This window comes from Anthonomus grandis, chromosome 20 (genome assembly GCF_022605725.1).
Source record: "Anthonomus grandis grandis chromosome 20, icAntGran1.3, whole genome shotgun sequence".
NCBI lineage: Eukaryota > Metazoa > Arthropoda > Insecta > Coleoptera > Curculionidae > Anthonomus > Anthonomus grandis.
The window spans coordinates 7,926,963-7,946,086 of record NC_065565.1 but is presented as its reverse complement, the minus strand read 5'-3'; the positions used below and the strand labels follow the sequence as shown (position 1 = coordinate 7,946,086).

The following is a 19,124-nucleotide window of genomic DNA, read 5'->3' as shown; positions in this document are numbered from 1 at the left end:
ATTATTTGTTAAGCATACTCTGAAGAATATTATGCTTTTTGTTTCATGAAAATGCTCCCACTAGTTTTTAAGATATTAGACTTTGAAGTCAGTGGGTACCTTGGGCATTAAGTTTAATCTTCAGTGACTTGTGCATATAAAGTCTGATATCTCCAAAATGGTACCTAGTACTGATTTGAAACCTAAGTATTATTTATTGAGCATGCTTTAAAGAATTTAATGCTTTGTTTCATGCGAATACTTCAAGTAGTTTTTGAGTTTTGAGAGTTTGAATTTAGTGGGTACTTTGTGCATTAAATGTAATTTTTGGATACTTGCGCATTAGAAGTTTGATATCTTCGAAACGGTACCAGCTACTGATTTAAAACAAGCATTATTTATTAAGCATACTTTGAGAAATACTTTGCTTTTTATTTCATGAAAATGCTTCAAGTAGTTTTTGAGATATTGGAGTTTAAAGTCATTGGACCCCTTGGAGATCAAGCATAACTTTTAGACACTTGCACATATAAAGTTTGATATCTCCGAAATGGTACTTGTACTGACTTGGATTTTAAACATTATTTTTTAAGCATACTTCAAAGAATATCATGCTTTTTGTTTCATGAAAATGCTCCCACTAGTTTTTGAGATATTGGACTTTGAAGTCAGTGAATGCCCTAGAGATTAATAATGATTTTTGGACAGTTGCCCATATAAAGTCTGATATCTCCGAAATGGTACCTAGTATTGATTTAAAACCTAAGCATTATTTATTGGGCATGCTTTGGATAATATTATGCTTTTTATATTATCCGGGTACTTCAAGCAGTTTTTGAGGTACTGGAGTTTAAAGTCAGTGAACCCCTAGCAGATCAAGCATAACTTTTAGGCACTTGTTCATATAAAGTCTGATATCTTCGAAATGGTACCTGGTACTGATTTAAAACCAAGCACTATTTATTAAGCATACTTTGAAAAATATTTTGCTTTTTATTTCATGAAAATGCTTCAAGCAGTTTTTGAGATATTGGACTTTGAAGACAGTGGATACTTTCAGAAATTAATTTAATTTTTGAGCACTTGCGCATAGAAAGTCTGATAACTTTGAAATGGTACCTGGTACTGATCTGGAACCCAAGTATCATTTATTAAGCATTCTTTATTGAATATCATGCTTTTTGTTTCATGAGAATTGTTTAATTAGTTTTTGAGTTATTAGACTTTGAAGTCAGTGTGTACCTTGGGCATTAAATATAATTTTTGAACATTTTCGCATTTGAACTATGATATCTCCTAAATGGTACCTAGTACTGCTTTGAGGTTTAAGCATTATTTATTAAGCATACTTCAAATAATATCATGCTTTTTATTTCATGAAAATCATCCAAGTAGTTTTTGAGGTACTGGACTTTGAAATGAGCGTGTGTCTTGGGGTCAAGCGTAACTTGTAGACACTAGCGTATTTAATAATTAATATCTCCAAAATGGTACCTGGTACTGCTTTGAATTTTAAGCATTATTTATTAAGCATATTTTAAAGAATATTATGCTTTTTGTTTCATGAAAATGCTCCCACGTGTTTTTGAGATATTGGACTTTGAAGTCAGTGGGTACCTTGGGCATTAAGTTTAATCTTCAGACACTTGTGCATATAAAGTCTGTTATCTTCGAAATGGTACCTGGTAGTGATTTAAAACAAGCACTATTTATTAAGCATACTTTGAAAAATACTTTGCTTTTTATTTCATGAAAATGCTTCAAGTAGTTTTTGAGATATTGGAGTTTAAAGTCATTGGACCCCTTGGAGATCAAGCATAACTTTTGGACACTTGCACATACAAAGTTTGATATCTCCGAAATGGTACTTGGTACTGACTTGGATTTTAAACATTATTTTTTAAGCATACTTCAAAGAATATCATGCTTTTTGTTTCATGAAAATGCTCCAACTAGTTTTTGAGATATTGGATTTTGAAGTCATGGATGCCTTAGAGATTAATAATGATTTTTGGACACTTGCCTATATAAAGATTGATATCTTCGAAATGGTACCTGGTACTGACTTGGATTTTAAACATTATTTCTTAAGCATACTCTAAAGAATATCATGCTTTTTATTTCATAAAAATGCTCCCACTAGTTTTTGAGATATTGGACTTTGAATTCAGTGAGTGCCTTAGAGATTAATAATGATTTTTGGATACTAGCCCATATAAAGCCTGATATCTCCAAAATGGTACTTGGTACTGACTTGGATTTTAAGCATTATTCTTTAAGCATACTTCAAAGAATATTATGCTTCTTGTTTCATGAAAATGCTCCAACTAGTTTTTGAGATATTGGACTTCGAAGTCAGTGAATGCCTTAGAGATCAATAATGATTTTTGGACACTTGCCCATATAAAGTCTGATATCTCCGAAATGGTCCCCTGGTACGACCTCAGAAATGGTCTCGTTGGATTCAGAAGGACGAAACTAAGAGAAAACCGTTGGAATTTTCCAGATAGAGTCCATAGAACCAGAGATATCGATCTTCACTCAGCTTAAATAAGAAGACTATAATATGGAGAAAAAAAACAATTTTATTACGTTATCATAATCACTCGCTGTTTTAATGAACGTTATCAAATTTATTTGTTATTGAATCGATGATAAGTTGATAAGGGGACAAATTTATTGAATTAATTATAAAACGGATTGTAAGTGACCCAATGCGCCCGGTCCTGCTCCTTTTCCGACTTGTGACTGGTGAACAGGGACTTGTAGACGTCCGAAGCCTTCTGGTCGTCGGCGATGCTGTACTGCGCGCTCATCTTCCTGATCTCCTCCATTTTCGTCACTTTTCCCGAGGAAATGACGTTTCCGATCTTCGACAGGCTCTTGAGTTTCTTTAGTGCACCCTGCTGTTGTTGTTGTTTCCCTAAAGGTCTCTTTGATCCAGACGCTGGTACCTCCTCACTGGGTTCACTTTTGATCTTCTTCTTTTTTTTATTCTTGGCCTGCCTGATCTGCATCCTGTCGGTCATCAGTTGCAGATCCTCGTCAGTGGTTCCGTTGAGGATCACCACGTCCTCCTCCTCAAAGGGTTCGGTGCACTTGTGGCATATTTTGGTGCCGATTTCCTTGTAGGCACGTTCGGAAAACACGCAGCCGCAGTTCCATATGGCGACGAACCGGAATTTCCCGCTCATTTCCAGACTTAGGACTGGACAGATGTACGGGGAACCCCTGTGGTCCACGCTGCCGCCCTTTTTATCCTCGTCCCTCTTAAATTCCGGGTTTTTTGTGAGTTTTAAGAGTTTCACGTCTTTTAGGCTTTTAATATGCCTGAATTGCGGGGGCATGTTGGTTCTGTCCAACAGTGATTCGATCACGGACATTTTGTTGTAAAGTTTGCCCAGGTGGCATGTGACTATCGGTTCCTGAAGTACGTCTTGGGTTATGGCGCAACATTTCCAAAGAGCGGCCAGTTCGGCGTCTTTGTCTTTTTGTTCGGGTTTCTTTTTTACTTTGACCAGTTCGTCCCTTCTAGGGATGGTACCGCCGTCACAACCCATAGTGGCTGAAATTAATGGGGCGTAAGAGGAGTCTCTAAAAGAGGTTCAGGTTCTTTTGGGCGTTAAACAGCTTGCAAATAGGAATGGAAGGAGAGAGAGAAATTGTTGGGACCTTCTTGACGGTTTTTTCGCATTTTCTGGAAAACTATTGGGAATATGGAAATTTTTTTTTTAGCATTGGGTTCCAAATTAGAAATAGAACAATTCATAAAGGATAACGTTTTGTCGTAAATCTGATAATTAAGGAGTTATTGAGGATTTTTAAAAATTTTTGGGTGAAAATTTTTTTTTCCAAAAATTTAATTTTTTTCTGGCAAATCGATAAATCACTTAAAATACTTCAAAAAAGTCTAATAAAACTTTTTTGGGAAATGTACCAAAAAAAAGTTATACTCAAAAAAGTCTTCCTCAAAAAAGCCAAAGGGGTACCCCTAGGAAAATGTGAATAATTTAGGTTTTTATTTTTTTTCTGGAAAACTATTGATTGGAGAAAAAAATGGTTGAAACAAAAGTTGTTTGGAATTCTAATGCGCATCAGATGCAATAGAAAAATAATTTTTAAATTTAATAGTTTTCCAGAAAATTGAGAAAAACCTCTCAACAGTTTTTCCTCATTTTCTGGAAAACTATTGGGAAAATGAAAATTTTTTTTTCAGCATTGGAATCCTATTCAAAAATAGAACAAATCATGTAGAATAGCATTTAGTCCTAAATCTCAAAATAAGGGAGTTATGGAGGATTTTTGAAAAATAAAAAATTTTTGGGCCAAAAATTAAAAAAAAAAAAATTTCAAAAAATTAAATTTTTTTTTTGGCAAATCGATAAATCACCTAAAACACTTCAAAAAAGTCTAATAAAACTTTTTTAAAAAATGCACCAGAAAAAAGTTATACGCAATTTTCCCAAAAAAATCTCCCTCAAAGAATCCAAAGGGGTACCCCTGGAAAAATGTGCATAATTTCGGTTTTTATTTTTTTTCTGGAAAACTATTGATTGCAGAAAAAAATCGTTGAAACAAAAGTTGTTTGGAATTTTAATGCGCATCAGATGCAATAGAAAAATATTTTTTAAATTCAATAGTTTTCCAGAAAATTGGGAAAAACCTCTAAACAGTTTTTCCTCATTTTCTGGAAAACTATTGGGAAAATGAAAAAAATTTTTTCAGCATTGGAATCCCCATTAAAAATAGAATAAATCATGTAGAATAACATTTAGTCCTAAATCTCAAAATAAAGGAGTTATGGAGGATTTTTGAAAAAATAGAAAATTCTTGGGCCAAAAATAAAAAAAAAAAAAATTTCAAAAAATTAATTTTTTTTTTGGCAAATCGATAGATCATTTAAAAAACTTTAAAAAAGTCTAATAAAACTTTTTTGGAAAATGCACCAGAAAAAAGTTATACGCAGTTTTCCCAAAAAAAGTCTCCCTCAAAAAATCCAAAGGGGTACCCCTGGAAAAATGTTTATAATTTTGGTTTTTATTTTTTTTCTGGAAAACTATTGGTTAGAGAGAAAAATTGTTTAAACAAAAGTTGTTTGGAATGTCCATGCGCGTCAGATGCGATAGAAAAATAATTTTTAAATTGAATAGTTTTGCAGAAAATGGGGAAAAACCTCTCAACAGTTTTTCCTCATTTTCTGGAAAACTATTGGAAAAATGGAAATTTTTTTTTCAGCATTGGAATCCCAATCAAAAATAGAACAAATCATGTAGAATAACATTTAGTCCTAAATCTCAAAATAAGGGAGTTATGGAGGATTTTTGAAAAAATAGAAAATTTTTGGGCCACAAATAAAAAAAAAAAATTTTTCAAAAAATTAATTTTTTTTTTGGCAAATCGATAGATTGTTTAAAAAACTTCAAAAAAGTCTAATAAAACTTTTTTGGAAAATGCACAGGAAAAAAGTTATACGCAATTTTCCCAAAAAAATCTCCCTCAAAGAATCCAAAGGGGTACCCCTGGAAAAATGTTCATAATTTCGGTTTTTATTTTTTTTCTGGAAAACTATTGATTGCAGAAAAAAATGGTTTAAACAAAAGTTGTTTGGAATTTCAATGCGCATCAGATGCAATAGAAAAATAATTTTTAAATTCAATAGTTTTCCAGAAAATTGGGAAAAACCTCTAAACAGTTTTTCCTCATTTTCTGGAAAACTATTGGGAAAATGTAATTTTTTTTTTCAGCATTGGAATCCTATTCAAAAATAGAACAAATCATGTAGAATAACATTTAGTCCTAAATCTCAAAATAAAGGAGTTATGGAGGATTTTTGAAAAAATGAAAATTTTTGGGTGAAAAATTGGAAATTTTTTTTTTTTCCAAAAATTGAAATTTGTTCTGGCAAATCGAAAAATCACTTAAAATACTTCAAAAAAGTCTAATAAAACTTTTTTGGAAAATGCACCAGAAAAAAGTTATACGCAATTTTCCCAAAAAAATCTCCCTCAAAGAATCCAAAGGGGTACCCCTAGGAAAATGTGCATAATTTCGGTTTTTATTTTTTTTCTGGAAAACTATTGATTGGAGAAAAAAATGGTTGAAACAAAAGTTGTTTGGAATTTCAATGCGCATCAGATGCAATAGAAAAATAATTTTTAAATTCAATAGTTTTCCAGAAAATTGGGAAAAACCTCTCATCCGTTTTTCCTCATTTTCTGGAAAACTATTGGGAAAATAAAATTTTTTTTTTCAGCATTGGAATCCTATTCAAAAATAGAACAAATCATGTAGAATAACATTTAGTCCTAAATCTCAAAATAAGGGAGTTATGGAGAATTTTTGAAAAAATAGAAAATTTTTGGGCCAAAAATGTAAAAAAAAAATTTTTTCAAAAAATTGAATTTTTTTTTGGCAAATCGATAGATCGTTTAAAAAACTTCAAAAAAGTCTAATAAAACTTTTTTGAAAAATGCACCAGAAAAAAGTTATACGCAATTTTCCCAAAAAAATCTCCCTCAAAGAATCCAAAGGGGTACCCCTGGAAAAATGTGCATAATTTCGGTTTTTATTTTTTTTCTGGAAAACTATTGATTGCAGAAAAAAACCGTTGAAACAAAAGTTGTTTGGAATTTTAATGCGCATCAGATGCAATAGAAAAATGTTTTTTAAATTCAATAGTTTTCCAGAAAATTGGGAAAAACCTCTCAACCGTTTTTCCTCATTTTCTGGGAAACTATTGGGAAAATGAAAATTTTTTTTTCAGCATTGGAATCCTATTCAAAAATAGAACAAATCATGTAGAATAACATTTAGTCCTAAATCTCAAAATAAGGGAGTTATGGAGGATTTTTGAAAAAATGGAAAATTTTTGGGCCACAAATAAAAAAAAAATATTTTTCAAAAAATTAATTTTTTTTTTGGCAAATCGATAGATCGTTTAAAAAACTTCAAAAAAGTCTAATAAAACTTTTTCGAAAAATGTACCTGAGAAGAGTTATACGCAGTTTTCCCAAAAAAAGTCTTCCTCAAAAAATCCAAAGGGGTACCCCTAGGAAAATGTGCATAATTTCGGTTTTTATTTTTTTTCTGGAAAACTATTGATTGGAGAAAAAAATGGTTGAAACAAAAGTTGTTTGGAATTCTAATGTGCATCAAATGCAATAAAAAAATAATTTTTAAATTCAATAGTTTTCCAGAAAATTGGGAAAAACCTCTCAACAGTTTTTCCTCATTTTCTGGAAAACTACTGGGAAAATGGACATTTTTTTTTCAGCAGTGGCATCCTATTCAAAAATAGAACAAATCATGTAGAATAACTTTTAGCCGTAAATCTCAAAATAAAGGAGTTATGGAGGATTTTTGAAAAAATGAAAATTTTTGGGTGAAAAATTGGAAAAATTTTTTTTTTCCAAAAATTGAAATTTTTTCTGGCAAATCGATAAATCACTTAAAATACTTCAAAAAAGTCTAATAAAACTTTTTTGGAAAATGCACCAGAAAAAAGTTATACGCAATTTTCCCAAAAAAATCTCCCTCAAAAAATCCAAAGGGGTACCCCTGGAAAAATGTTCATAATTTTGATTTTTATTTTTTTTCTGGAAAACTATTGATTGGAGAAAAAAATTGTTGAAACAAAAGTTGTTTGGAATTCTAATGCGCATCAGATGCGATAGAAAAATAATTTTTAAATTCAATAGTTTTCCAGAAAATTGGGAAAAACCTCTCAACAGTTTTTCCTCTTTTTCTGGAAAACTACTGGGAAAATGGAATTTTTTTTTTCAGCATTGGAATCTCATTCAAAAATAGAACAAATCATGTAGAATAACTTTTAGCCGTAAATCAAAAAATAAAGAAATTATAGACAATTTTTGAAAAATAAAAAATTTTTGGGCAAAAAATAAAAAAAAAAAAAAATTCAAAAAATTAATTTTTTTTTTTTTGGCAAATCGATATTTCACCTAAAACACTTCAAAAAAGTCTAATAAAACTTTTTCGAAAAATGGTCCTGGAAAAAGTTACACCTAATTTTCCAAAAAATCCATGGAAAACTTCCATAATTTAATTTTTTTCCTGGAAAACTATTGAGTATAGAAAAAAATTGTTTAAACAAAAACTGTTTAGAATCTCAAAAGGCACCAGATGCAATAAAAAAACAATTTTTACCTCCAACAGTTTTCTCGTAACAGGAAAGAGAAAGAGAGAGAGACCCTATACCCGAGACCTTAACAATAGAGGTTCTATTCCCCAAATCTCCTCGAAGAATTGAGGTACCAACTGAAAAACAACACGAATTGCCCCTAAAAGGTTACAATTACATAGAAAGCAATCAATAATAGACAATATACTGTTGGATAGTGTATACACGGATTTTGCAAAGGCTTTCGATAGGCTGTCTAGACAAATGCAACTTACTATACTAGAAGGACATGTACAATGGAAAAATTGATAAAAGAGGAAAGAATACTCACTAATTGAGAGGAACCACTAACCTATAGGACAGAGAAGGATATTATAAAAGAATTATACAGATTTGATGGTGTTTTGAGGAGGAGCGGGAGGCACCAAGGCTAGAAGAGGGAAAGCTGTTGTATGCCATAAAAACCCTTTATAGTATGTACTATGCTATATGGACTAACCTGCTGAGTTGCCAAGAATTGCCTAATATGGACACAAAAATGAGTACTAATACTACTATTGATTATTATCCTTATCCAGACCAGTAATTAAGGGATTTTTGCTTCAATAAATGATGCACTTATATTAAACACACAAACAAGAATCAGCTGTTTAGATGACATTGACAAGCCTTAAGCTACTGTCACACTCGACACGTAAAAACTACCCCAACTGAAACGGCTCTGGCAACCTTAATTTATAAGCCAGAGGGACGTTTTTACCCTCAAATCCATCCTCAGGAATCCCACTATAATATTGTAAAAAAACTATGAGTGGTTCCCAAGTTATGACCAGTAATAAATAAATAAATAAAAATCTTAAGAGACGCATGGCGGAATGTCAAAATGGTTGACGTAAATGACGCGCTTTGGCGCGTGTATAAAAGCCTTACGACAAACTGTCAATGTCAAACGATAATAATGACGTTTATTTGTGACAGATGGCTGTCACTTGATCAGCTGTTCAACTGCTGGATGTAATCAATCAATAATTTTCTGAAAACTGTTGCTCAGTTTAGTGTTGGTAGATGTTGGATTAATTAATTAATTAATATTCTGTTTATTCCTGCTATTTTTGTGCTTAATTGCGATATTCCTTAAAGAAGAGATTAATTGGAAGAATTTAAGGTTTATAGAGTATCAGAACCTGTTTGTTAAGCATGGAGCTGCTCAGAGAGTAAGTTTATTGATATTTGTTAAAGTGTATGTTTAAAATTATTGATTTATGGACTATTCTGAAGACTATTTTGAAGAAATCGCTAAAATCCGTTGATTAGAAGTCAAGATATGGGCATTTTTAGTCCAGGAGTGCCTGTAAGAAGCAAAATAATTTGTCTCTTGTTGGCAATTGAATATCTCGGGTTCTAGTAGTCCAAATTTAAAAATTCTTGATTTATAGACTAGTCTGAAGTCTTTTTTAGTCTTTTTTGAAAAAATCACTAAAATCCGTTCATTACAAGTCAAGATATGGGCATTTTTAGTCCAGGAGTGCCTGTAAGGAAGAAAATAATTTGTCTCTTATTGGCAATTGAATAACTCGGGTTCTAGTAGTCCAAATTTAGAAATTATTGATTTATTGACTAGTCTGAAGTCTTTTGTAGTCTTTTTTGAAAAAATCTCTAAATTCCGTTCACTAGAAGTCAAGATAATGGAATTCTTAGTCCAGGAGTGCCTGTAAGAAGCAAAATAATTTGTCTCTCATTGGCAAGTGAATAACTCGGGTTCTAGTAGTCCAAATTTGGAAATTATTGATTCATGGACTAGTCTGAAGTCTTTTTTAGTTTTTTTTGAAAAAATGACTAAAATCCGTTGACTACAAGTCAAGATAATAGAATTCTTAGTCCAGGAGTTCCTGTAAGAAGCAAAATAATTTGTCTCTTATTGGCAATTGAATATCTTGGGTTCTAGTAGTCCAAATTTAGAAATTATTGATTTGTGGACTAGTCTGAAGTCTTTTTTAGTCTTGATTGAAAAAATCACTAAAATCCGTTCACTAGAAGTCAAGATAATGGAATTCTTAGTCCAGGAGAGCCTGTAAGGAAGAAAATAATTTGTCTCTTATTGGCAAGTGAATATCTCGGGTTCTAGTAGTCCAAATTTGGAAATTCTTGATTTGTGGACTAGTCTGAAGACTTTTTAGTCTTTTTTGAAAAAATCATGAAAATCCATTCACTATAAGTCAAGATAATGGAATTCTTAGTCCAGGAGTGCCTGTAAGAAGCAAAATAATTTGCCTCTTATTGACAAGTGAATATCTCGGGTTCTAGTAGTCCAAATTTGGAAATTATTGATTCATGGACTAGTCTGAAGTCTTTTTTAGTCTTTTTTGAAAAAATTACTAAAATCCGTTGACTAGAAGTCAAGATAATGGAAATTTTAGTCCAGGAGTGCCTGTAAGGAGGAGAATAATTTGTCTCTTATTGACAAGTGAATATCTCGGGTTCTAGTAGTCCAAATTTAGAAATTATTGATTTATTGAGTAGTCTGAAGTCCTTTTTAGTAATTTTTGAAAAAATCACTAAAATCCGTTCACTAGAAGTCAAGATAATGGAATTCTTAGTCCAGGAGTGCCTGTAAGAAGCAAAATAATTTGCCTCTTATTGACAAGTGAATATCTCGGGTTCTAGTAGTCCAAATTTGGAAATTATTGATTTATGGACTACTCTGAAGACTATTTTAGTCTTTTTTGAAAAAATCACTAAAATCCGTTGACTAGAAGTCAAGATAATGGAATTCTTAGTCCAGGAGTGCCTGTAAGAAGAAAAATAATTCATCTGTTATTGGCAAGTGAATATCTCGGGTTCTTATGGTCCAAATTTAAAAATTATTGATTTGTAGACTAGTCTGAAGTCTTTTTTAGTCTTTTTTGAAAAAATCACTAAAATCCATTCACTATAAGTCAAGATAATGGAATTCTTAGTCCAGGAGTGCCTGTAAGAAGCAAAATAATTTGCCTCTTATTGACAAGTGAATATCTCGGGTTCTAGTAGTCCAAATTTGGAAATTATTGATTTATGGACTACTCTGAAGACTATTTTAGTCTTTTTTGAAAAAATCACTAAAATCCGTTGACTAGAAGTCAAGATAATGGAATTCTTAGTCCAGGAGTGCCTGTAAGGAGGAAAATAATTTGTCTCTTATTGGCAAGTGAATAACTCGGGTTCTAGTAGTCCAAATTTGAAAATTATTGATTTATGGACTAGTCTGAAGTCTTTTTTAGTCTTTTTTGAAAAAATCACTAAAATCCGTTCGCTAGAAGTCAAGATAATGGAATTCTTAATCCAGGAGTGCCTGTAAGGAAGAATATAATTTGTCTTTTATTGGCAAGTGAATATCTTGGGTTCTAGTAGTCCAAATTTAGAAATTATTGATTTATTAAGTAGTCTGAAGTCCTTTTTAGTCTTTTTTGAAAAAATCACGAAAATCCGTTCACTAGAAGTCAAGATATTGGAATTCTTAGTCCAGGAGTGCCTGTAAGAAGCAAAATAATTTGCCTCTTATTGACAAGTTGATATCTCGGGTTCTAGTAGTCCAAATTTGGAAATTATTGATTTATGGACTAGTCTGAAGTCTTTTTTAGTCTTTTTTGAAAAAATCACTAAAATCCGTTCGCTAGAAGTCAAGATAATGGAATTCTTAATCCAGGAGTGCCTGTAAGGAAGAATATAATTTGTCTTTTATTGGCAAGTGAATATCTTGGGTTCTAGTAGTCCAAATTTAGAAATTATTGATTTATTAAGTAGTCTGAAGTCCTTTTTAGTCTTTTTTGAAAAAATCACGAAAATCCGTTCACTAGAAGTCAAGATATTGGAATTCTTAGTCCAGGAGTGCCTGTAAGAAGCAAAATAATTTGCCTCTTATTGACAAGTTGATATCTCGGGTTCTAGTAGTCCAAATTTGGAAATTATTGATTCATGGACTAGTCTGAAGCCTTTTTAGTCTTTTTTGAAAAAATCACTAAAATCCATTCACTATAAGTCAAGATAATGGAATTCTTAATCCAGGAGTACCTGTAAGAAACAAAACAATTTGTCTCTCATTGGCAACTAAACATCTTACATTGAATAATTAAAAAATGACTCTGAAGGCCTGGAAAACGTGCAAATTCGTCCTCCAACCGCTCGAAAAAGTCTGGAAAACGTGAAAAACGACTTTAAACGAACCCTGGAAGTCGCACAAAATGATCCCAAAAGCCTGGACGGAATCAAAGATTAATTTCCAAGGCCTCGAAATAGCGCAAAAAACAATCGACTCCAGAAGCCTGGAATTAGCTTATACATAAGAGCAGTTGCTCCAGAAGCCTGGAAGAAACCATAACCTAATTGTTCCCACCTTCTTATATACTTCCAGGCAAAACTGTCGGTAACTTTTATCAAATTTTTAGTAACGAAGAAAAGGTGATGTGTCCCTACAACGGCGCCCATCACATCCGAAAGTCCCGAATGGAGGTTCACTTGAAAAAGTGCCGTTTAGCTTACAGGGGCGCCAACAATTTGGCGATTTGCGACTTTAACGCGGCCCATCGGATACCCGAGCAAGAGCTCCAGGTAAACAAACCCACGTGCCGGTACTTCAATGATCAAATGCTAAAGTCAGTGTTTTAGTACCACCACGACATGTGCCCGGACCGTAAGGTCATGGAAATCCACGTTTACGGGGAAAAGGACGTCGCGACGGTCGGGGCGAACGTCCGTCCCCCGGTACCGGTACCGATCGACGACTCTTGGGACGAGGCAAGTTCGCGATACGAAACTATCGATATTTTTGGACTATCGATAGTTTGTTCGAATATCGCCCGCGCGATGTACGGTGACTCGATTACATTTTATTCCGGATATTGGAATTCTTAGTCCAGGAGTGCCTGTAAGGAACTAAATAATTTGTCTCTTATTGGCAAGTGAATATCTCGGGTTCTAATAGTCCAAATTTGGAAATTATTGATTCATGGACTAGTCTGAAGTCTTTTTAGTCTTTTTTGAAAAAATGACTAAAATCCGTTGACTACAAGTCAAGATAATGGAAATTTTAGTCCAGGAGTGCCTGTAAGGAGGAAAATAATTTGTCACTTATTGGCAAGTGAATAACTCGGGTTCTAGTAGTCCAAATTTAAAAATTCTTGATTTATTGAGTAGTCTGAAGTCTTTTTAGTCTTTTTTGAAAAAATCACTAAAATCCGTTGACTAGAAGTCAAGATAATGGAATTCTCAGTCCAGGAGCGCCTGTAAGGAGGAGAATAATTTGTCTCTCATTGGCAAGTGAATATCTCGGGTTCTAGTAGTCCAAATTCAAAAATTCTTCATTTTTTGACTAGTCTGAAGCCTTTTTAGTCTTTTTTGAAAAAATCACTAAAATCCGTTGACTAGAAATCAAGATAATCGAATTCTTAGTCCAGGAGTGCCTGTAAGGAGGAAAATAATTTGTCTCTTATTGGCAAGTGAATAACTCGGGTTCTAGTAGTCCAAATTTGAAAATTATTGATTTATTGAGTAGTCTGAAGTCTTTTTAGTCTTTTTTGAAAAAATCACTAAAATCCGTTGACTAGAAGTCAAGATAATGGAATTCTTAGTCCAGGAGCGCCTGTAAGGAGGAGAATAATTTGTCTCTCATTGGCAAGTGAATATCTCGGGTTCTAGTAGTCCAAATTCAAAAATTCTTCATTTTTTGACTAGTCTGAAGCCTTTTTAGTCTTTTTTGAAAAAATCACTAAAATCCGTTGACTAGAAATCAAGATAATCGAATTCTTAGTCCAGGAGTGCCTGTAAAAAGCAAAATAATTTGTCTCTCATTGGCAACTGAATATCTCGGGTTCTAATAGTCCGAATTTAGAAATTCTTGATTTGTTGACTAGTCTGAAGTCTTGTTTAGTCTTTTTTGAAAAAATCACTAAAATCCGTTGACTAGAAGTCAAGATAATGGAATTCTTAGTCCAGGAGTGCCTGTAAGGAGGAAAATAATTTGTCTCTCATTGACAAGTGAATAACTCGGGTTCTAGTAGTCCAAACTTGGAAATTATTGATTCATGGACTAGTCTGAAGTCTTTTTAGTCTTTTTTGAAAAAATCACTAAAATCCGTTGACTAGAAGTCAAGATAATGGAATTCTTAGTCCAGGAGTTCCTGTAAAAAGCAAAATAATTTGTCTCTCATTGGCAACTGAATATCTCGGGTTCTAATAGTCCGAATTTAGAAATTCTTGATTTGTTGACTAGTCTGAAGTCTTGTTTAGTCTTTTTTGAAAAAATCACTAAAATCCGTTGACTAGAAGTCAAGATAATGGAATTCTTAGTCCAGGAGTGCCTGTAAGGAGGAAAATAATTTGTCTCTCATTGACAAGTGAATAACTCGGGTTCTAGTAGTCCAAACTTGGAAATTATTGATTCATGGACTAGTCTGAAGTCTTTTTAGTCTTTTTTGAAAAAATCACTAAAATCCGTTGACTAGAAGTCAAGATAATGGAATTCTTAGTCCAGGAGTGCCTGTAAGGAGGAGAATAATTTGTCTCTTATTGGCAAGTGAATATCTCGGGTTCTAATAGTCCAAATTTGGAAATTATTGATTCATGGACTAGTCTGAAGTCTTTTTAGTCTTTTTTGAAAAAATCACTAAAATCCGTTGACTAGAAGTCAAGATAATGGAATTCTTAGTCCAGGAGTTCCTGTAAGGGACAAAATAATTTGTCTCTCATTGACAAGTGAATAACTCGGGTTCTAGTAGTCCAAATTTGGAAATTATTGATTCATGGACTAGTCTGAAGTCTTTTTAGTCTTTTTTGACAAAATCACTGAAATCTGTTCACTAGAAGTCAAGATAATGGAATTCTTAGTCCAGGAGTGCCTGTAAGTAGAAAAATACTTTGTCTCTTATTGGCAAGTGAATATCTCGGGTTCTAGTAGTCCGAATTTGGAAATTCTTGATTTATTGACTAGTCTGAAGTCTTTTTTGAAAAAATCACTAAAATCCGTTGACTAGAAGTCAAGATAATGGAATCCTTAGTCCAGGAGTGCCTGTAAGAAGCAAAATAATTTGTCTCTCATTGGCAATTGAATATCTCGGGTTCTAGTAGTCCAAATTCAAAAATTCTTCATTTTTTGACTAGTCTGAAGTCTTTTTAGTCTTTTTTGAAAAAATCACTAAAATCCGTTGACTAGAAATCAAGATAATCGAATTCTTAGTCCAGGAGTGCCTGTAAGGAGGAGAATAATTTGTCTCTCATTGGCAAGTGAATATCTCGGGTTCTAGTAGTCCAAATTCAAAAATTCTTCATTTTTTGACTAGTCTGAAGCCTTTTTAGTCTTTTTTGAAAAAATCACTAAAATCCGTTGACTAGAAGTCAAGATAATGGAATTCTTAGTCCAGGAGTGCCTGTAAGGAGCAAAATAATTTGTCTCTTATTGGCAAGTGAATATCTCGGGTTCTAATAGTCCAAATTTAGAAATTCTTGATTTGTGGACTAGTCTGAAGTCTTTTTTAGTCTTTTTTGAAAAAATCACTAAAATCCATTCACTAGAAATCAAGATAATGGAATTCTTAGTCCAGGAGAGCCTGTAAAGAACCAAATAATTTGTCTCTTATTGGCAAGTGAATATCTTGGGTTCTAGTAGTCCAAATTTAGAAATTCTTGATTTGTTGACTAGTCTGAAATCCTTTTTAGTCTTTTTTTTAAAAATTACTAAAATCCGTTGACTAGAAGTCAAGATAATGGAAATTTTAGTCCAGGAGTGCCTGTAAGGAGGAAAATAATTTGTCTCTTATTGGCAAGTGAATATCTCGGGTTCTAGTAGTCCAAATTTAAAAATTCTTGATTTATTGAGTAGTCTAAAGTCTTTTTAGTCTTTTTTAAAAAAATCAATAAAATCCGTTGACTAGAAGTCAAGATAATGGAATTCATAGTCCAGGAGTGCCTGTAAGAAGGAAAATAATTTGTCTCTCATTGGCAAGTGAATATCTCGGGTTCTAGTAGTCCAAATTTAAAAATTCTTGATTTATTGAGTAGTCTAAAGTCTTTTTAGTCTTTTTTAAAAAAATCACTAAAATCCGTTGACTAGAAGTCAAGATAATGGAATTTTTAGTCCAGGAGTTCCTGTAAGGAACCAAATAATTTGTCTCTTATTGACAAGTGAATATCTCGGGTTCTAATAGTCCAAATTTAAAAATTCTTGATTTATTGACTAATCTGAAGTCTTTTTAGTCATTTTTGAAAAAATCACTAAAATCCGTTCACTAGAAGTCAAGATAATGGAATTCTTAGTCCAGGAGTGCCTGTAAGGAGGAAAATAATTTGTCTCTTATTGGCAAGTGAATATCTCGGGTTCTAGTAGTCCGAATTTAGAAATTCTTGATTTGTTGACTAGTCTGAAGTCTTTTTTAGTCTTTTTTAAAAAAATCACTAAAATCCGTTGACTAGAAGTCAAGATAATGGAATTCTTAGTCCAGGAGTGCCTGTAAGAAGCAAAATAATTTGTCTCTTATTGGCAAGTGAATATCTCGGGTTCTAGTAGTCCGAATTTAGAAATTCTTGATTTGTTGACTAGTCTGAAGTCTTTTTTAGTCTTTTTTAAAAAAATCACTAAAATCCGTTGATTAGAAGTCAAGATAATGGAATTTTTAGTCCAGGAGTGCCTGTAAGTAGAAAAATAATTTGTCTCTTATTGGCAAGTGAATATCTCGGGTTCTAATAGTCCAAATTTAAAAATTCTTGATTTGTGGACTAGTCTGAAGACTATTTTAGTCTTTTTTGAAGAAATCACTAAAATCCGTTCACTAGAAGTCAAGATAATGGAATTCATAGTCCAGGAGTGCCTGTAAGGAGGAACATAATTTGTCTCTCATTGGCAATTGAATATCTCGGGTTCTAATAGTCCAAATTTAAAAATTCTTGATTTATTGACTAGTCTGAAGTCTTTTTTAGTCTTTTTTGAAAAAATTACTAAAATCCGTTGACTAGAAGTCAAGATAATCGAATTCTTGGTCCAGGAATTCCTGTAAGGAAGAAAATAATTTGTCTCTTATTGACAAGTGAATATCTCGGGTTCTAATAGTCCAAACTTAAAAATTCTTGATTATCGACAAATATCGATAGTTTCGTATCACCAAGGCAAGCGCTCATTTGTTTCCCCCCCTCTCCCTCTCCAATTTCGACCCTTTAAAACGAAGCGACGACTTTTTAGGTGGAAGTACCCACGTACGACCCCCGAAAGTACTGCGAATCGAACCGGGTGCTGCGACGTATCGATACCGAGTCGGCGTCTATCAGGAGGGACTTTAGGATCGCGGAACGGCACCGGATCAACAATCTGGAACCCCATCAGGAAGGGGGGGGGTCCACGGAGGAACCCAAGAAACCACCGGTTGCCGCTATGGTAAGGTCAAAAGGTCAAATGTACGATGGCGGGTTTTAACCGGTTTCGTTTGTAGAAGAGCCTTCCTCCGACGAGAGCGTTTTCGCCTTCCGGGAATATCGAAAATACACCGGAAGCGATTACGGAAATGATGGCGTCCTTGGCGATGAAACCGACGGTTGTCATACCGACGACTAAGAAATAAGTCGCGCTTACATAACCTTAATGTTGACTATGGACATGAGTAAACTTTCGGTTTTTTTTTGTTTTAGGTTTTTTTACAGTAAATTGGACTTGATTTTACTGGTTACGACACGATAAACGTCTGTGGGTTAATGTCTTTATTATTTAACTACATTTCTAGTTCTGTTTGTATCTTGTAAGTTGTCTATTATAAAGGAAAATAAATGAATATGTTTGTTGAAGGCGTTTTTATTAAATAATACTTGCCCTCGGTTAAGTTGTTGCTGCAAATTATTGATTTGTGGACTAGTCTGAAGAAGTTTTTGAAAAAATCATTAAAATCCGTTGACTAGAAGTGGAGATATTGGAATTCTTAGTCCAGGAGTTCCTGTAAGGAAGAAAATAATTTGTCTCTTATTGACAAGTGAATAACTCGGGTTCTAGTAGTCCAAATTTAAAAATTATTGATTCATGGACTAGTCTAAAGTCTTTTTAGTCTTTTTTGAAAAAATCACTAAAATCCGTTGACTATAAGTCAAGATATTGGAATTCTTAGTCCAGGAGTGCCTGTAAGGAACAAAATAATTTGCCTCTTATTGGCAAGTGAATAACTCGGGTTCTAGTAGTCCAAATTTGGAAATTATTGATTCATGGACTATTCTGAAGTCTTTTTAGTCTTTTTTGAAAAAATCACGAAAATCCGTTAACTAGAAGTCAAGATAATGGAATTCTTAGTCCAGGAGTGCCTGTAAGGAACCAAATAATTTGTCTCTCATTGACAAGTGAATAACTCTGGTTCTAGTAGTCCGAATTTCAAAATTTTTGATTTATAGACTAGTCTGAAGTCTTTTCTAGTCTTTTTTAAAAAAATCACTAAAATCCGTTGATTAGAAGTCAAGATATTGGAATTCATAGTCCAGGAGTGCCTGTAAGTAGGAAAATAATTTGTCTCTTATTGGCAAGTGAATATCTTGGGTTCTAGTAGTCCAAATTTGGAAATTATTGATTTATGGACTAGTCTGAAGTCTTTTTAGTATTTTTTTAAAAAATCACTAAAATCCGTTCACTAGAAGTCAAGATAATGGAATTCTTAGTCCAGGAGTCTCTGTAAGGAACCAAATAATTTGTCTCTCATTGATAAGTGAATATCTTGAGTTCTAGTAGTCCAAATTTGGAAATTATTGATTTGTGGACTAGTCTGAAGTCTATTTTAGTCTTTTTTGAAAAAATCACTAAAATTCGTTCACTAGAAGTCAAGATAATGGAATTCTTAGTCCAGGAGTCCCTGTAAGGAACCAAATAATTTGTCTCTCATTGATAAGTGAATATCTTGAGTTCTAGTAGTCTAAATTTGGAAATTATTGATTTATGGACTAGTCTGAAGTCTTTTTAGTATTTTTTGAAAAAATCACTAAAATCCGTTCACTAGAAGTCAAGATAATGGAATTCTTA

At 33.0% G+C, this 19,124-nt stretch overlaps 2 protein-coding genes across 2 annotated transcripts; one reads left to right on the top strand and one right to left on the bottom strand.

The window, feature by feature from the left end:
- Nucleotides 1-2,546: 2,546 nt before the first annotated feature.
- Nucleotides 2,547-8,779, bottom strand: LOC126748021 (replication termination factor 2). The gene is made up of 2 exons (XM_050457023.1): nucleotides 8,616-8,779; nucleotides 2,547-3,544 (listed from the first exon to the last, which is right to left on the bottom strand). Exon 2 carries the CDS (start codon nucleotides 3,537-3,539, stop codon nucleotides 2,664-2,666), a length of 876 nt encoding a protein of 291 aa, XP_050312980.1. The 5' UTR covers nucleotides 3,540-3,544; nucleotides 8,616-8,779; the 3' UTR covers nucleotides 2,547-2,663.
- Nucleotides 8,780-9,099: 320 nt separating this feature from the next.
- Nucleotides 9,100-17,914, top strand: LOC126747886 (gametocyte-specific factor 1 homolog). The gene is made up of 5 exons (XM_050456799.1): nucleotides 9,100-9,330; nucleotides 12,538-12,700; nucleotides 12,758-12,886; nucleotides 17,319-17,510; nucleotides 17,566-17,914. The coding sequence occupies exons 1-5, from the start codon at nucleotides 9,314-9,316 to the stop codon at nucleotides 17,692-17,694; spliced, it is 630 nt and encodes a 209-aa protein (XP_050312756.1). The 5' UTR covers nucleotides 9,100-9,313; the 3' UTR covers nucleotides 17,695-17,914.
- The last annotated feature ends 1,210 nt before the right edge of the window (nucleotides 17,915-19,124 follow it).